General features: G+C 43.8%; 1 protein-coding gene across 2 annotated transcripts in view; it reads left to right on the plus strand.

The window, feature by feature from the left end:
- The first annotated feature begins 1,261 nt into the window (after nucleotides 1-1,261).
- hpgd (15-hydroxyprostaglandin dehydrogenase) overlaps nucleotides 1,262-19,523 on the plus strand; it is a 30,980-nt gene continuing 12,718 nt past the window's right edge. For both annotated transcript variants that reach the window (XR_013789892.1, XM_079499710.1), the window contains exons 1-4: nucleotides 1,262-1,589; nucleotides 6,882-6,990; nucleotides 14,108-14,214; nucleotides 15,290-15,386. Coding sequence is in view for 1 of the 2 variants with exons in the window: in XM_079499710.1 (XP_079355836.1) it covers nucleotides 1,497-1,589; nucleotides 6,882-6,990; nucleotides 14,108-14,214; nucleotides 15,290-15,386 (406 nt within the window). In the remaining variant the exon portion in view is untranslated. The remainder of the gene's footprint in view (nucleotides 1,590-6,881; nucleotides 6,991-14,107; nucleotides 14,215-15,289; nucleotides 15,387-19,523) is intronic.

The following is a 19,523-nucleotide window of genomic DNA, read 5'->3' on the forward strand; positions in this document are numbered from 1 at the left end:
GTTTAGCTAATGCATTTTGTTATGCTTTAGCTATTGAAAAATAGCAGATCTACAAGCTCATAGCACGGCACCGAGTGCCACGCTACGAGCTTGAACGACTGACATAGAAACATAGCTTTTTCAGAAAACTGTCAGGATATAGAAGACATTTTTAGAATCTGATCTCAGGTCAAAATCTGTATGGTAGACAGAGTATGTTAATGCAATATAACTTATCTCTTTTCTCTTAACTCTTATAGAATCTGGATGTCTCATAGAAGAACAGGGAACTTTGATACAATCTAGATCATATCAAATTCAAAGGTCATGTCTCATAGACACAGGACGCAAATTTCACATTTCACACAAAAGTGTGCGCGTGTCCGTGTCCAGGGGTTACTGGGAGTTAATGAGTGTGACGGCTGCAACTAATCTATCCTACATCATAGTGGCTTTAGGACAGAACACCCGCTTAATGGCTGGAATGTGAACCCAGCTGTATGTAGGGAGATTGATTGATTGAAGTATTTATGAACAGCTTGCAGAATGGGTACATTTCACATGAAAGCACAACTCGATACAAAGACCGTTATACTGTGGACGACACACTGATAAACATCACACTTGTTTACAACACGGCCCACCCTTTTCAATTCATCATAACATTTACAGACGTACAAAATATACACTTCTAAAAAATAAAAAAAATAAAAACAGGAAAAGAAACACATAGGGGGAAAGGGGGCGGGGGGATTCAGATTTTACGGGGGGGGGCAGTTTCGAATTGCAGCCGTCCGTATAAGTGCCCTTTGAGAGCGGTTTTGAAGGAGTCAAGGGATTCGCATATGTCTTAATGGCTGTTGGTAGGGCGTTACACATTTTGGTGGCATAGGAGCGAAATTAATTTAGTCCCTTGTTTGTGCCGAATCTGGGTTGTACATGGTTTGTGAACTGAGTGGAGAGGAGGAGAGAGGGTCAGTGGGGGGGCAAGGAGGAGGGGAGGTAAGCTGGACAAACCCTATATTTATACTTGTTTTTTCACACACACACACACACACACACACACACACACACACACACACACACACACACACACACACACACACGTGCACACGCACACGCGCACACACACGCACAGTATACACACAGGTTTGAACAGGCTGGGAAAGCCTGTAAAACAGAGATAGAGAGCGAGATAGAGAGCGAGAGACAGAGAAAAAGATCTAGCAAGCTGATAAGAGAGAGGAGGAGAGAGAGAGAGAAAGAGAGAGGGAGAGAGCGAGAACACACACAGACGCGTGCATGCGTGTGTGTGTGAGAGACAGAGGGAGAGAGAGAGAGAGAGACAGACAGACACGTGCTCAGGGAACAACAACACAGACAGACAGACAGACACATACATCGCAGCACAGCCAGGGGATTGAGGGGGAAACAGTGTTGAAGTAAACAGTGCAGAACAGCAGCCGGGGCTGCTGGAGGTGGTTCAGGGCTGTCTGACTGACCGACTGAGCGGTGCTATGTCTCTCCAGGGGAAGGTGGCTCTGGTGACGGGAGGCGCTCAGGGCATCGGCCGAGCCGTGGTGGAGTCGCTGCTGGGGAGCGACGCCAAGGTTAGTGACCGTCTACTGCTGTGTGTCTACTATAGTCTACAACACAGATTAGAACTGTCTACAAACTGCGCCTCTACAGCCAAGGGTTAACAGCTATACAAATAGAAGAGCAAAATAATTACAATTTAAATGAAATTCAAAGGAGCTTCATCGGCATGAGAAAACGTACGTTTTACATTGCCAAAGCAAGTGTCAAACTACAATAAAAGCGGTTGAAAAATGGGTATATACAGTTGGAGGAGGGGGATACAGCATTAAGTAGGCCTACCTGTAAATTACAATCTTTTAAAAAAGGCACGTTTCGAGCCGGTTATGGCTCTTCCTCAGACTGAGGAAGGATAAGATACTCGAAAATGACACATTTCTGGTGGTTAACCTTTGGATCATATTTTATTCCAGTGTCTCTAAATGTCTACTGAGTTTATTGTATAAGCTACGACATATTAACATCTTTCACTATCTTTCACTGTCTGTCTACACACTGCCCTGCCCTGAGGAGCTGCACCTGGCCAGGGTTGGTAGCTAGCCCAAGTCAGTGGTTCCCACAGTGGGGTCCGGGGACCCCCAGGGGTCCTTGAGGGAGTTCCAGGGGGTCCCCAGCTGAATGATAGTTTGGAACCAAATGGACCCTTATGGGTCTGTAACTCTGAGAGTGTACGAATGGAACCAAATGGACCCTTATGGGTCTGTAACTCTGAGAGTGTACAAATGGACACTTATGGGTCTGTAACTCTGAGTGTACAAATGGAACCAAATGGACCCTTATGGGTATGTAACTCTGAGTGTACGAATGGAACCAAATGGACACTTATGGGTCTGTAACTCTGAGAGTGTACAGATGGAACCAAATGGACACTTATGGGTCTGTAACTCTGAGTGTACAAATGGAACCAAATGGACCCTTATGGGTGGGTCTGTAACTCTGAGAGTGTACAAATGGAACCAAATGGACCCTTATGGGTCTGTAACTCTGAGAGTGTACAAATGGAACCAAATGGACACGTATGGGTCTGTAACTCTGAGAGTGTACGAATGGAACCAAATGGACCCTTACGGGTCTGTAACTCTGAGAGTGTACAAATGGACACTTATGGGTCTGTAACTCTGAGAGTGTACAAATGGAACCAAATGGACACTTATGGGTATGTAACTCTGAGAGTGTACAAATGGAACCAAATGGACACTTATGGGTCTGTAACTCTGAGAGTGTACAAATTAACTTTGATTTTACTTTATGAATTGGGGGTTCCAGAGATAGAAATGCCATTAAACAGGGGGCCGTAGCCTAATTTAAACCAGGGGGCCCTAGAGCCGTAAAAATCTTCTCTCATGAGGGTCCTTGGCATATATTTTCAAACGGGGGTCCGCGGGCTAATGAGTGTCATTTTGGGGGTCCTTGACATGAACAAGTTTGAGAACCACTGCTATAAGCACTCGAACCCCAGCCATCATCCCTATAATATCCTGGGGGAGGTGGGGATAGAAGATATAAGCTCAGCTTGTACACAGTGGGGAAAGTGATCTTTTTTTATTTTTTTGGTTAAAACAAAAAGTATTTTTTGTTCAAATGTTAATTGGCCTATATTCTGATCGTAAACATCCTGCTATAGAGTGTTTGTTCAGATTACAGGGGTCTCCCTGTCTCTCCAGCTCTTTAACCCATTTAGGCCTGACGTCGAAATAAAAAATAAACATTCGCTCTGAAAGAATATATATTCAAAGATTTGTGCCGCATTTTTACGATTTTTCAAAAATAGCAGACCTACAAGTTGCTTGAGCTTGTAGATCTGCTATTTTTCAATAGCTGAAGTATAACATAATGCTTAGTTAAAACACCAAAAGGGGTTCCAAAATGGGTTAAAGGGGAAAACCACCCATTTTCAACATTTTACTATGTCATTAATGTACCTTAGAGCTGTTGTGTGGAAATAATAAAGAAGTCCCCCGATTTTGTGTTTCCTAGAACTGTAATTATGAAAAGAATCATTAACATGGTGAAACACATCTTGATGACATCATCAAGATGTGTTTCACCATGTTAATGATTCTTTTCAGACCTCTAGTTCTGGGGGAACAGAATGGGGGAACTTTTTTATTATTTTCACACAACAGCTCTAAGGTATATTAATGACATAGTAAAATGTTGAAAATGAGTGGAATGCCCCTTTAATAAACTAACATTTTCAGGTATAGGTGAAGAAATGCCAATTATCTTCTTTATATAGTGTTCCAGTTGTAGGAAGAAAACCTTTTGCACACCTAGAAATCAGGCACATGTTCTGCACAGGTGCGTAGGCCAGTGGACATCAATGGAAGGAATGGAATACACCCGCACACTGTGTATCTGCTCGGTACATGAGTATTTTCTTTCTTTAATGCAACGTTTCGTTCCCCTCCGAACCTTCTTCAGGCATTCGTGTTCACAGTTAAAATTGTGTCTGCTCATTTCTACGTGTCGTTACACTTACAATTCCACTTTGTTTAATCTGTATCCTGACTGCGTTCTCTCTCCTGATTGGATAACGTCGGTATCCCGACCTGGAAATGCATTTTCTGTTCAATCAAAAGCTGGAGAGACATGGAGACTCCTGTTGCTGAACAAACACTCTATAGCATCGAGTATAGAGCTTTTTAAACACTTATTTCAACCAAATAATAAAACATACCCCACTTTTAACTGTCTGTAAACCTCACTGCTGTGGAGCACTGGCAGGCAAGGCTTTTCACTACAACAAAACACAAACAAGTGGGGGAGAGTCGAGGAAAGAGGCAATGTGCTTTGACTTGGTTTACATAATTGACATTATTGTCTTAAACATAAATGCACCGCAGACACTATAAACTCACTGCTACTGTCGTTACCGTTCGTCATAGGTGGTTAACTTGTACAGAGTTGTAGACAGTGTAGGGCGGGTTGGAAAAGTGTTCCAAGGTGCAAAGCTCACAGTACGAGAGAGTCACTGTGCAAAGTGGGTTCCATGGGTAACACTTGAGTTGCACAGACACTCGTTCAGAGGATGGAGTGCACATTTATTCCAATGCACATGACGACTAACTATGCACGTGCACTGCTGCACCTTGTTTTATGACCCCCCCCCGCCCCTCCCGATAGTGCAGGGGTGGGCAACTGGCGGCCCGGGGGCCACATGCGGCCCCCACCTTCACTTAATGTGGCCCGCATGTTAATATCAGAATACTGATATAGTATTGATTTCAGCTGTTACAATTCCAAACCCGCTTTAATTACTTCATGACTAGTATTAAATGACTAGTACTTAATGACTATAGTATTAAAATGTTCTTGTCTTTTTGTGTCCAATTTAACACAACACTTTATAAAGTTAACATATAACTAAATGCATTTGAAATTCAATAAAAAAGGTTACTTTTCAGGCTACCAATTAAAAAATAGAAAAAAAAAATCATGTTTTCAATTCAAATATAGCAAAAATAGCTGATCTACAAGCTCAAAACGCGTCGCAATGCGACACGTTTTGAGCTTGTAGATCAGCTATGTTTGCTACGACAGTAATATGCACTGTGGCCCCTCTGGAGTGAGTGTGGAAATATATTGGCCCTTGTCATCGTCAAAGTTGCCCAGCCCTGCGATAGTTGTGCCAACAAGCTGCAATGCATTCATTCACCCCCACCATTCTTATCTATAGCTACACATTGTTTGTCTTTCCATAATTCAAACCAGGCGTTGGTCAATGCAGCTACAAATATTAGTTTCCAATTGCAACCAGCCTCAGACGTCTCAGACTATGGTTTGGTTATACTTCCAAGTGGGGTTGTGGTAAGTTGAATTAGCAAATGATCAAAAAGGTTCAGATTCTAAAAATGTCTTCTACATCCTGACAGTTTTCTGAAAAAAGCTATGTTTCTATGTCAGTCGTTCGATTTAAAAAAAATAGCAGACCTACAAGTTCATAGCGCGGAACCGAGTGCCGCGCTATGAGCTTGTAGATCTGCTATTTTTCAATAGCTAAAGCATAACATAATGCTAACACCAAAAGGGGTTTCCGCCCAAAATGGGTTAAACATCCCATTGAGTCTGTTTTATTTGTTTTCATACAGAAAAGCGTGTGAATGCATTTTCTTTATTATTATTATTAAGGTTCTGGCAACTTATATATAGGCCTATATGGTTTTATTCCATTTAGAAATGAGCACAGGAACACTTAGTAGCTCGTACACTATGTTGGTAAGACAAAATCAGCAGAAAATTAAAATATCCCTCATGAAACTGGGTCCCATTTTAGAGCCCCCAGAACAAGCCGATGTTCTGGTGAAAACGTCATAGGTTCCAAACAGTTAGCCTATTTTTTTTTATAGCGATGTGACCCATTTTCGAGATTGTAGATCTGTAATTTTGATACGTTTGGGTGTCAGTACTGTTTACTGAGACACTACACTGTCTCTCTGCATTCTATGATCCTATAGTTTACTGAGACACTACACTACACTGTCTCTCTGCATTCTATGATCCTATAGTTTACTGAGACGGTATACACTGTCTCTCTGCATTAGATGCATGTGTTTACCTGCTCTGGATCAGAGTGCTAAATGTCTAAATTGCGATATCCAGCGACTGTGCTGTTGTTTGGTTTGTATGACACTATGAGATATGAGTCATTAGTCTCAGGTTTCAGGAAACTAGCCGTGTAAATAATGCCGTAGTATTATAGTTGCAACCGTCATTGTTGCCCTGTCGTTCCTGTTTTCTCACACCTGCTGTTTGCTCAAGGCTCAGCCATGGCAGAAAGAATGTCTTAAGAGGAAATCTGTGTTAATGGCGTGTGAAGAGCAGTGATTTTTGAAAATAAATTCTTCAAAGATCTTCGTCAAAGATTGTCAAAGATTGTGTGTAGATCTTATCTTCCCTCTTCCACAGCTGACAATCTGACATCTGGGGAAAATAAATTAAGATATTTTTCACCCAAACAATCAACATAGTTCTTTATGACATAGTTATTAGTTATAGGTATGTAGGCTATCAAACATATACATGTCAAAAGAAAATGCATATATTTAATCACACTATAATTCCATCTAACTCTACTCATCTTACACACACACACACACACACACACACACACACACACACACACACACACACACACACACACAGATTTCCTTTACCACACAAGTGTGTTTTGATTTGTTGTACAAAGACCGTGCGTGCGTGCGTGCGTGCGTGCGTGCGTGCGTGCGTGCGTGCGTGCGTACTACAGTATATAGGTGTGTGTGGTGAACTGAACATGTGTGTGTGTGTGTGTGTGTACCCTACAGGTGTGTGTGGTGGACCTGAAGCAGTGCGAGTCAGGCCTGGACGCTGCTTTCGGAGCGGGGAACTGTTGCTTCATCCAATGTGACATCACGGACGAACAGAAACTCACAGGTACATATCATCATTCCCTCACATTCTGTATACTGGCACTGCACGCTCTTAATTGTCCTTATACAGTAGCTGCCACTTCAATCCTTTTGCAACCAGATGGTATTTAGGACACTTAAGAAACACTTCCCTGTTTGTAATAATGTCTTGAAATGTGGTCTCACTTCCTTCCTGGATGGGACTACATGTTGCCTCAGTAAGACATCCTGCTTTACCCTAAAAATGCACCACTAAGTGGTTTTCAGTGGTTTGCAACAGCTGCAAGCTCACAACGTGTAGATTGGCTATTTTCAGTATTTAATTTGATTTATGTATTTATTTATTTATTCATTTTAATGAATGTCCTCTTTGGCCTGGCAAGACAGACAAGCAACTGGTTGATCAAAACCTCATTTATATATATTCTTTTTTTTGTAAATGAATGCCCTATACTTTGTCAAAAGAATTGCCGATATGCAAGCTAAAAAACCCATCACAGTGTGACACGTTATCAAATATAAAGAATATGAAATGATATGAATATGAAATACTTTTTCCACCTCAGTCACTTGCAGGGCAACATAAAACACAAAGCCTATTTAATTCATGAACAGAAAAAGCTCAAACTAAGACACACCGTAAAAAAAACCAACATGAAATAAAGCCCCACTGTGTGTGTATGATGACGTGCAATTCATATAAAAAGTTACCAACACAACACGTATATCCTAAAAAAAAAAAGGGAAAAAGGTTACCAGCACAGTTTTAATAAAGCCTCTTGGATAAAGGCGCTATATAAATGCACCATTTACCATTTACGGAGGCGATGGAATGGTGCATTCGCGTCGCACCTCATTCGCGCCGCACCCCATTCGTGGCGCACCCCATTCGCGCCGCACCCCATTCGCGCCGCACCCCATTCGCGCCGCACCCCTTTCGCGCCGCACCCCATTCGCGTCGCACCCCATTCGCGCCGCACCCCATTCGCGCCACACCCAATTCGCGCCGCACCCCATTCGCGCCGCACCCAATTCGCGTCGCACCCCATTCGCGCCTCACCCCATTCGCGCCGCACCCAATTCGCGCCGTCCGCGCTGCTCGGCGGAACATGGCGTCTAAGCATTGACGGTGTGTGTAATCGCGCCGATCAAACAAACAAGCAAACAAGCAGGAATGGATACCTGCTGGTTTACAGTGAACCAGTTAGTCTGCATTCATCTGTTGTTAAACTACTGCAGGCAGCGCAGTTTCACTCATATTGAAACTCAAAAAGCTCAGATAACACTCGTTCCCTTGAAGCCGTTCGCCCCGGCTGTGCCGTCATCATGACATTTGCCTTATTATCTGTGAAATCCACACAGACCACACATTACCTCGGCTGCTTGTTTACAATACCTCACCTTTATATACCCGAGGGCAGACTCAGGGAAACGGCGTGTGCGTGTGTGCGTGTGTGTGTGTGTGTGTGTGTGTGTGTGTGTGTGTGTGTCAGTCAAAAAAGTGTCATTGTCCCACAATGAACCCCTGAAAGCAACAGGCACGTGGAATGCAGTTCTGCTAAGCACACGACGTGTGCACGTGCGCGCGCGTGTGAGAGAGAAAGATTCGGGTTGGATTGGATATCTAGAAGTTAGTTTTAGGGATTAGAGACATATTCCTGATTTACACTTATGGTTAAAAATGGCAACAAACAACAAAATGGCATTCATAAAATCACTGTCCTCACAAGTATACAGTGAGACAAACCTGTGCACGTGCGTGTGTGCGTGCGGCGCATCATGTGCAGGCATGCATGCGTCAGTGTGTATACCTGTTATGCGGTGGACAGGTTGGGACACATAGCTGGTTTACAACCTGCGGTTCCTGTCGTACGTCGAGTCATTCATGGAAAGCCCATGATGCAGCCTGTCTGTCTGCATGCTTAGATAACCACTTTTGACCTGAGATCAGATTCTAAAAATGTCTTCTAAATCCTGAAAAAGCGGTGTTTCTATGTCAGTCGTTCGATTTTTCAAAAATAGCAGACCTACAAGCTCGTAGCGCGCCACTCGTTGGCGCGCTACGAGCTTGTAGATCTGCTATTTTTCAATGGCTAAAGCATAACATAATGCTAACGCCAAAAAGGGGTTCCCGCCCAAAATGGGATAAACAAGCAGTGTGTTCGGCAGGCGCTCTCTAAACACTTACGTAAGGACACACTCTCCGCTGTAACCTCCTGTGGTGGAAGAATTAAGTACAGTACTCAACATTTTCTACTTGAGCGAGTGCCGCGCTACGAGCTTGTAGATCTGCCATTTTTTGAAAATGTGGTGCAAATATACTTATTCTTTCAGACTAAAGACAAGGCGGCGATACGAGCACTCAGAAGGTTACAAATGAGGAGAGGGTGGATAAAGATGCATGTACTTTATTTATAAAAGTTAAAAGATTCGACTCTAAACGAGTCTTCATCAGGGCAAGTACATTCTTTCAGAGTGAACTTGTAGATCGGCTATTTTCAGCAAGTGTTAAATCAGCCATTACGACGGCATCAAGGCCCGCCAAAACACATTTTAGTCGACTAAATCAACCGTAGATTTAGTTGACTAAAATCACATGACATTTAGTCGACTTAAACTAGACTAAACACTAAAACATTCCAGGGGACTAAAATGTGACTAAAACTAAATGAAAACTATTCAAAAGACTATGACTAAAACTAAAATCAAATTTTGCTGCCAAAAACAACACTGCTTCTGGTGGGGGGGGGGGGTCCCTGGAACAACACATTTTCAGCGGCCAATTACATATATATTTTATGGGGGTCCTTGACATGAAAATGTTTGAGAACGACTGACATAGAAACCTAGGCTTTTCAGAAAACTGTCAGGATTTATAGAAGGCATTTGTGAATAAATTTGACTGAGGGACTGCCATTGGATCTTTTTTTTAATTTTCGTTTTTTCATGTCTGCCAAAATTAACTCATTTTGAAAAAAAAAAAAAAAGTTTTTCTCCTCTGGTGAAAAGCTGTAATTTGCGCGATGGCAGTCTCTCAGTCAAATCTGGTCACATTTGTAGAATCTCCATCTAAGGCAGGGGTTCTCAACGTTTTTGGCCGGGGACCCCCGGAAATGCTTTGGCAATGTCTCGGGACCCCCGCCCCGCCCCCTCCCGACCCCCAATATAAATTGACTGCTACAATAACCTTAAACCATTTTGGGCGGGAACCCCTTTTGGTGTTTTAAGCATTGTTATAATTTAGCTATTGAAAAATAGCAGATCTACAAGCTCATAGCGCGCCACCGAGTGGCGCGCTATGAGCTTGTAGGTCTGCTAAAATTTTAAAACTTTTTTTTTTTTTTTTTTTTTTAATAATTTGGGGACCCCCTAAAATAATTTGGCGACCCCCCCGAGGGGTCGCGACCCATGGGTTGAGAACCCCTGATCTAAGGTCTAAATGAGTTAAGCTTCCACCACTCGCTGGAACTAACCTCTGCGCAGCTGCAGCAGCGAGCAGTGCGATCAACAAGTACACACACATACCACAAACTACAAACAACCGCCCACGCAAAAACACCCCCGCTGTCTCAATGGAATATAGATGGTTTATCCCATATAAATGGTTTATCCCATTTAGACCTGACCTTCTAAATCCTCCAGTTTTCTGAAATAAATATTTTCACGATTTAAAAAAAAATAGCAGACCTACAAGCTCGTAGCGCGCCACTCGGTGGCGCGCTATGAGCTTGTAGATCTGCTATTTTTTTCAATAGCTAAAGTATAACATATTGCTTAAAACACCAAAAGGGGTTCCCGCCCAAAATGGGTTAGTTCAACCAGTGGCCCCGGGGACCACCAGGCGAGCATTCCGGATACCGGCGTCAAGGTTTCTTTATTGGTCACACCAATATATGTCAGACAAGGGATGACATTTCGTTTCCCTCTCATCCACGGTGCAATTATCAAAAATAGCAGACCTACAAGCTCGTAGCGCGCCACTCGGCCTAATGCTTCGGTGGCGAAGCATTAGGTCAGTCCGCTGCTCTCCCCAGGTTGGCAGAGGGAGTGTGTATAGCGCCCAGGATTACATTAGATAATTGCCACTGGGTGGAAAAAAAATATGGGTTACAAAACGCATAGAAACAAAGTTAATCTATGATGACAGTGTTAAGCTGTGTGCATGCAGGTCATGTTCAAAAGCAAATAGCATTCTGTTCTTCCAGATGATAAGACCTTCAGACTCCCAAGCCCCTCCTCGCCCTGCATGGCACAGTGACCTCGCCTCCACTACTCTGTAGTGGTGGAAAAAGCATTTTTTTTTAAAAAACTTAACCCGTTTAGACCTGAGGACGATTCTACAAATGTCTTCTAAATCCTGAAAGTTTTCTGAAAACCCCTATGTTTCTACGTCGGTGGGTCTCAACCATTTTCATGTCAAGGACCCCCAAAACTATATGTAATTGGCCCCCCGACCCCGATCTGAAAATATGTTGTTCCAGAGACCCCCCCCCCCCCCCCCCCCCAGAAGCAAAGATTTGAGTTAAAAACGTTCGCTCTGAAAGAACATATATTCATATAAGATTTGAATTCAAACTGTACTGAAAAATATCAGATCTACAAGCTCACGGAATGTGTCACATTGTATCAAGAATGTTGCTTTATTCTATAATGTATGTAACTGATTTATGAATAGCCTGATGTCCTCGGCGACTTGCATTAGCTTTGTTTTTGTATATGTGTGTATATTTTACGAGATGTATTTACTGTTAGTCACATTGTTGATTAAATGAATGGAGACTTTATAACCCATTTACCAATTCCAGTCTGTAATCACCCATCGGGTGTGATGTGAGGTGATCAGTGGTGATTAGGTGCACCTGCACTATATATCACCACCACTCCTTCAAAAGGGACTGACGTTCAGAAACTCTCCACACTGATGAAAGCTGGATAGCCGAAACGTCTGTCATTCCATCATGCAAGAATAAAAATCACACCGTGTGAAGTGAGGGGCGCTAATATATTGAAGTCCAACTCATGATTGATTAGGTAATGGTGATGTAAAACAAACGGTGCCAACACAAACATTAAACGCCATTAACAATAAAGAGACAATATGACGTAATAAGGGACAATATGACGTACATTTTCTCTTCATTGTCAATGGCGTTTTTAAAACAAACATTGAACTAAAAACAAACATTAAACCATGTGTATAGGAGGGGCTAGCGCCCCTCAAAAACAAAAAATGCATAGTCTTGGTGTGCGCGACCCATTATCTTTATTTCCATAATATGAAAGTAGTACAATATTTGCCTCTGAGATGTAGTGGAGTAATTACAAAAGCATTGGAAATTGTAAACAAAAACGTAGAATGTTAAAATGCCTCTAAATGTAACTTAACCCATTTTGGGCGGGAAGCCCTTTTGGTGTTAGCATTATGTTATGCTTTAGCTATTGAAAAATAGCAGACCTACAAGCTCGTAGCGCGCCACCGAGTGGCGCGCTACGAGCTTGTAGGTCTGCTATTTTTGAAAAATCGAAGAACCACTGACATAGAAACATAGCTTTTTCAGAAAACTGTCAGGATGTAGAAGAATTTTTAGAATCTGATCTCAGGTCAAAATAGGTTAAGTACAGTACTTAATTCTGAGTATATGAGTGCATGTACTTAGTTGCTTTCCGCCACTGTATTTGCGAGAGAGGAAAATGAGTCTTGCATGCTGTGCTTGTAGCTCTAGGAGGAAACGTCTAATTAGGACACATCGTTCCGTGTGCTTGTAGCAACGTTTAATGAGGACACCTCAGTCTGTGTCCTCATTAAAAACGTTTTCTCTTTGGAGCTTCAAGCACCGTGTACAGACCTTTCTTCTCTTGCGGTGTGTGTGTCCAGCACATTTTGGTTGTGCATATAGCCTATCCAGCTCAGTGGCCTTGTGGTTAGAGTGTCTGCCCTGAGACTGGGAGGTCGGGGTTCGATCCCCGGCCGGGTCATACCAAAGACTCTAAAAATGGGACCCAGTGCCTCCCTGCTTGACACTCCGCATCAAGGGTTGGACTGGGAGTAAGTCCCTGCGACATACTAGCGTCATGTCCAGGGGGTGTACTTGTACATCAAGCTGCCTCACGCTACAGAAACAGGAGATAGGCTCCTGCCCTATGGGCCTCATGGCTCGGCAAGACTACTATATAGCCTATATTGCCCAAGTCATATGTTGGCCAAATGCACTCGTATTGAAGCCTGTTCATTTGCATTGTGTTTCAGAAGATGGTGACTCGTATTGAAGCCTGTTCATTTGCACTGTTTCAGAAAGATGGTGACTCGTATGAAGCCTGTTTGTTTGCACTGTTTCAGAAAGATGGTGACTCGTATTGAAGCCTGTTTGTTTGCACTGTGTTTCAGAAGATGGTGCCTCGTATTGAAGCCTGTTTGTTTGCACTGTGTTTCAGAAAGATGGTGACTCGTATTGAAGCCTGTTCGTTTGCACTGTGTTTCAGAAGATGGTGCCTCGTATTGAAGCCTGTTTGTTTGCACTGTTTCAGAAAGATGGTGCCTCGTATTGAAGCCTGTTCGTTTGCACTGTGTTTCAGAAAGATGGTGCCTCGTATTGAAGCCTGTTCGTTTGCACTGTGTTTCAGAAAGATGGTGTCTCGTATTGAAGCCTGTTTGTTTGCACTGTGTTTCAGAAGATGGTGACTCGTATTGAAGCCTGTTCATTTGCACTGTGTTTCAGAAAGATGGTGCCTCGTATTGAAGCCTGTTCATTTGCACTGTGTTTCAGAAAGATGGTGTCTCGTATTGAAGCCTGTTTGTTTGCACTGTGTTTCAGAAAGATGGTGTCTCGTATTGAAGCCTGTTTGTTTGCACTGTGTTTAAGAAAGATGGTGACTCGTATTGAAGCCTGTTCGTTTGCACTGTGTTTCAGAAAGATGGTGCCTCGTATTGAAGCCTGTTCGTTTGCACTGTGTTTCAGAAAGATGGTGCCTCGTATTGAAGCCTGTTAGTTTGCACTGTGTTTCAGAAGATGGTGCCTCGTATTGAAGCCTGTTCATTTGCACTGTTTCAGAAAGATGGTGCCTCGTATTGAAGCCTGTTCATTTGCACTGTTTCAGAAGATGGTGCCTCGTATTGAAGCCTGTTCGTTTGCACTGTGTTTCAGAAGCCTTCCAGAAAACGGTGGATACGTTTGGGCGTCTGGACATTGTCATCAACAACGCCGGCATCACCAATGAGAAGAACTGGCAGAAGACCATACAAGTTAATCTGGTAAAAATTATAATAATAATAAAATAACAAGCATAATATAGACCCACAATACATAATATAGTATTGTGGGTCTGTAAGGGCCGGAAAAGCTGCTGCAGAGTATTGAGAGTGAAACAGCCTCCACTGTCTATACTTACTCTAGAGACTCTCTCGCTGATTGCTTGGTTTAGCTGAACGTCGTCTAGCCCAGTAGTTTTCAACCCGCGACTCCCCAAAATAATCTGAACTGGTGAATATTGCGATATTGCAATATTCAATATTATCGTAAGAGATTTCATCAACGATATAGCACGATATCTGTAACCATGGAAAAACCTGGAATTCTATTTTTATTCCAAAATCTTACAAGATGTTTTGTGTCCTAAACTGGCCAATTAAGTACATGAATCTTGCCTCCTCCAAACAGTAAAACACGGACTGCAACATTGCAACTTGTCCACAACGTGTCTGTCCACAACAATGGGTATAGCCTACTACTGCTAGTACTGCTTTAACCAACTAGTCGACTATTCAACTAGTCGACTAGTAAATCCACTAGTCGACCTTGTTGGTACTAGTTGACCAGTTGATAAGGGGGGGAAAAAAAAGGGGGGGGGGGGGGGGGGGGGACACATGACAGATGGGGTGGAACACGTATTCTGACACGGGTACAATGGGTATAGACTGACATAGAAACATGGGTTATTTTAAGTGAGCATTCGCAAAATATTTCGCTTATGGGAGGTTTCCTACTGGCAAACCGAGCTGCAGTAGGAAACCTCCCATAAGCGAAATATTTCGCTCACTTACTTAAATAACCATGGTTACTAAAGTAACCTTACTGTTATTTTAAGTGAGCATTCGCGAAATATTTCGCTTATGGGAGGTTTCCTACTGCAGCTCGGTTTGCCAGTAGGAAACCTCCCATAAGCGAAATATTTCGCGAATGCTCACTTAAATAACCATGGTTACTAAAGTAACCTTACTGTTTTTTCCCAAAACTGTCAGGATTTTAGAAGGCATTTGTAGAATCGTCCTCCGATGTGTGTTAAGTAGAACATGTGAGTAGTTTCTCCACCTCTGGTGTGTTTTGCAGACGTCGGTGATCAAGGGGACGTACCTGGCTCTGGAACACATGAGCAAAGAGCACGGCAAGGAAGGAGGGGTCGTTATCAATGTGTCCTCTATGGCAGGTAACGCACGCACATACCGTGCACGTACACACACATGCACGCACACACACTGTGCACACACACACCGTGCACACATACAGACTTCCGTTGACTTAGCAGTTCTAGCGTCCGTTTTACTTTACAAAACAGAATGGTAAAAATAAATGACGAGACCGTGTACGACCACTGGCCACGAAGGGTGGCGCTATATAGCACTCAATTTTACAAATGCAAACTTTTAACAGGTAATACTAGTATTTTAGTATCTTTCTCGCAAATGGTAAATATCCTGACGTTTCCTCACCATGTTCCGTCCACACTTCTAGAAACATGCACAGGTGGACAGTATAATATATAATCGCTTTAATAGACGGAGAAGAAGAATGCCACGTGAAAGCAAACTGCCACTCCAACACGGTCCGCACGGTCTCCTGTAAACCGACATGCATAACAAGACCATGTCCATACAAACACAGCTTGTCCGCTGTCGTTATTAACAACAGTTACAGCTCTGGTAGACATTATGATTAACCCATTTTGGACTGAGGTTGATAAAAAAAGGCTTCTAAATAAAAAAAAAAATCTGAAAAACATGTTTCTATGTCAGTGGTGCTCAACCAAGGCAGGTCAAGGACCCCCAGAATTATCTCTATTGGGCCACGGACCCCCATCTCAAAATGTAGAAGCAAATATTTTAGTTAAAAATGTTCGCTCTGAAATATATATTCAATGATTTGCGCCACATTTTAACGATTTTTCAAAAATAGCAGACCTACAAGCTCATAGCGCGCCACCGAGTGGCGCGCTATGAGCTTCTAGATCTGCTATTTTTCAATAGCTAAATTATAACATAATGTTTAAAACACCAAAAGGGGTTCCCGCCCAGAATGGGTTAAAGTGTCGACCTACAGGGTTGGCGGAACGTGGCATTTTGGGCCCACAACAGTTGACATGTTGTGGGTTAAAATGTCAACTCATGTCATCCCTAGAGACACATTTCCAGACGATAGACCGTCAAAGTCCTGACGCCACATACTCGCTCATACCCCTGGTTCAAGGACGTTTTTCCTCTATGTAGAATAACATGGGGTCATCTTAAAATTAATCGTCTCACATCCATCCATCCATCCATCCATCCATCCATCCATCCATCCATCCATCTTCAACCGCTTATCCGTAGTCGGGTCGTGGGGGCAACAGCTCCACCAGACATTAGTGACTTCCTCCTGGGGGATTCCGAGACGTTCCAAGGCCAGTGAGTCGATGTGTTTCCTCCAACTGCGCCTTGGTCTTTCCCGGGGGGTCTCCTCCCAGTGGGACGTGCGTCGAGGACCTCCCTAGGGAGGCGCCCGAGAGGCATCCTAACCAGATGCTCGAACCACCTCAGCTGACTCCTTTCCAGGCGGTCTCACATGTGGTCCAAAAATGAACAAACTGCCCCGGCGACATTGTCAGGGAGGTGCCTCTGTTATCGTTTATGACAGTCAATCCCTCATATTTGATACAGTCTGTTTCTAGTGAAAATGTAACTAATTCAGCAAGCAGTATAACAATAAGCGTTTTCTCTCACTCAGTTGATTCTTCATATCCATATGAGTGAAACGGGCCCGGGATAATTTGCTTATTTTTCAATCACAGTTCTTATATGAGGCGATCTAAAATCTTACAATGCAAAAAAAAATGCATCCCATCCAAACTTTCAAAAAGCAAAAAGCAAAGCAAAGTTCTTTGTTTTTACCCAGGGTAAGTGGACTAAGCTCGAGATGCTTGTTTACAGCCGTGCCCTGCTCATAGAACATTTCATGGTTGGGGTTCAATGCCTTGCTCAAGGGCACTTCAGCGGTGGTAATTTTAACGTGCCGGTCTGGGGATTCGAACTGGCAACCTTCCGGTATCAAGACCGCTCCGCAAACCGTTCGGCCACTGCTGCTACGCTTCAAGATGCTGTTTTCCTCCCAGTGTGGAGGAAGAAGGTTTAGGGGTGGATTGTTTACAGTGATCTCTCGCTCTTGGAAATATATATACCGTGGTTTATGTCGTGTGTGTGTATACATATATAGAGTGATTCTCAAAGCAAGTGGTGTCCCCCAAACAACCCCGTCCGTCTCCAGTCGCTGAGGGAGCAGCAAGCACTCCCTAAATACGATCACGGTACCAAGCGAACGGCGGCTTGATCCTCACAGCTGTATCCCCTCAAAACCCTCTTAACCGATGTTGGGCGGGAGCTCTTTTGGTGTAAGCATTATGTTATGCTATGAAAAATAGCAGATCTACAAGCTCATAGCGCGCCAGCTTGTAGGTCTACTATTTTTTTTAAATCGAAGAACGACCGACACAGAAACATAGCTTTTTCAGAAAACTGTCAGGATGTAGAAGACATTTTTAGAATCTGATCTCAGGTCAAAATTGGTTAATTTATGCTCTGCTGCGTGACGGTGTTGCGCGCAGACTGAGGGCGGCCCGGGGAAGAGCAGCTAGACCTCCACAACGCTCATGGCGGCGTCCGGCCACGTCCAAAACAACTAGGTTCCGTTGGGAATTGATGATTTCATGTGAATTGAGAACATGTGGTTAATCTCAACTGTTTCTTTGGCTCACCTTTGTGTGGCTCAGCCATGTGGAAACACTGCATGTGGTCAGATGGGAAAACACAAAGAAGACTTATTTCTGAATACGCCAACTGAATACGTCCCCCCGCTTCCCCCTCGTTTTGATTGAATGACCAGTTTATTTGGACAGCGCTCCGGAGTGGTCGGAGCTCAGCGCTTGTTGGGAACGTAGTCAAGTGTCTCAGTATGAGAGTGATAACACGTGTGCATTATGAAAACAAATGATTTTTTTAAGCCTAGAATCAAGGCATCCAGCAGGCTCCTGGTGAATCATGGCCATACAACATTAGATTCTCTGGAAGAAAAAAAAATAGCATTACACTATTAACACTTCCATCGCCCAGGACGAAGTTCTTTGTCCTTTCTATTAGTAACGCCCGACGCTCAGGACGAAGTATTGTCCTAAAGACGAAGTTTATTGATACGAGAACGGATCGCCTGGCTGTATAGCCCAGGCGCACCTGCTGGGCTCTCCTCGGTGACGTGCAAGAGTGAGACGTCATCAAAAAACTCCCTCCTCTGTTTAGCTGATGAAAACGAAAATCTTAAAGCGTTCATAAATCGCGATCTAAATCATCCCGTCTTTTTCTGAAAAAAGATCCTGTGTTAGACGGCGCTCCGCGGTCCAGTCGCTAGTCTCGATAGATTTATTCTTGTCTCCCGTTGTTGTCGATCGACTCTAAAGTGCTGTGGCTATTGTTAGCTGCTACACAACATCATGAACTTCCGGCCGGTCCGTCCGGAAAAGGCGTCCGTGTTTATAAATAGACTGGGCGCATGAATGTAATGGATTAAATAGTTCCGGGCAATTAAAGTGTTAACACCTAACTCCATTTTTGAGGTTTTTATTTTCTTTATTTATTTTTTGGTCAATCAACACACAGACACTTTCCTCTCCAGAGCAACATTAGTGACTTCCTCCTGGGGGGATCCCGAGACGTTCCATGGCCAGTGAGTCGATGTAATCCGTCCAACTGCGCCTTAGTCTGCCCCGGGGTCTCCTCCCAGTGGGACGTGCGTCGAGGACCTTCCCTAGGGAGACGCCCGAGAGGCATCCTAACCAGATGCCCCGGGGTCTCCTCCCAGTGGGACGTGCCTCGAAGTACTACAACATGACGTCACGAGCCGCGGTGAAGAGCAAACCACCGCCACCGCTCCAGCCCTTCTCTCTGTTTTTACTCACCACCGCTCAACGTTATTTCAGCTCCGGTGGTAACCTCACCACCGAAAATCCAGACTATGAATAGGCCTTAACCCGATGCCCCGGGGTCTCCTCCCAGTGGGACGTGCCTCGAAGACCTTCCCTAGGGAGACACCCGAGAGGCATCCTAACCAGATGCCCTGGGGGGTCTCCTCCCAGTGGGACGTGCCTCAAGGACCTCCCTAGGGAGACGCCCGAGAGGCATCCTAAAGGCTCATACATAGTCTGGATTTTCGGTGGTGATGTGACCACCGAACTACAACATGACGTCACGAGCCGCGGTGAAGAGCAAACCACCGCCACCGCTCCAGCGCTTCTCTCTGTTTTTACTCGCCACCGCTCAACGTT

This window comes from Electrona antarctica (genome assembly GCF_951216825.1).
Source record: "Electrona antarctica genome assembly, chromosome: 4".
In the NCBI taxonomy this organism is placed as follows: Eukaryota; Metazoa; Chordata; class Actinopteri; order Myctophiformes; family Myctophidae; genus Electrona; species Electrona antarctica.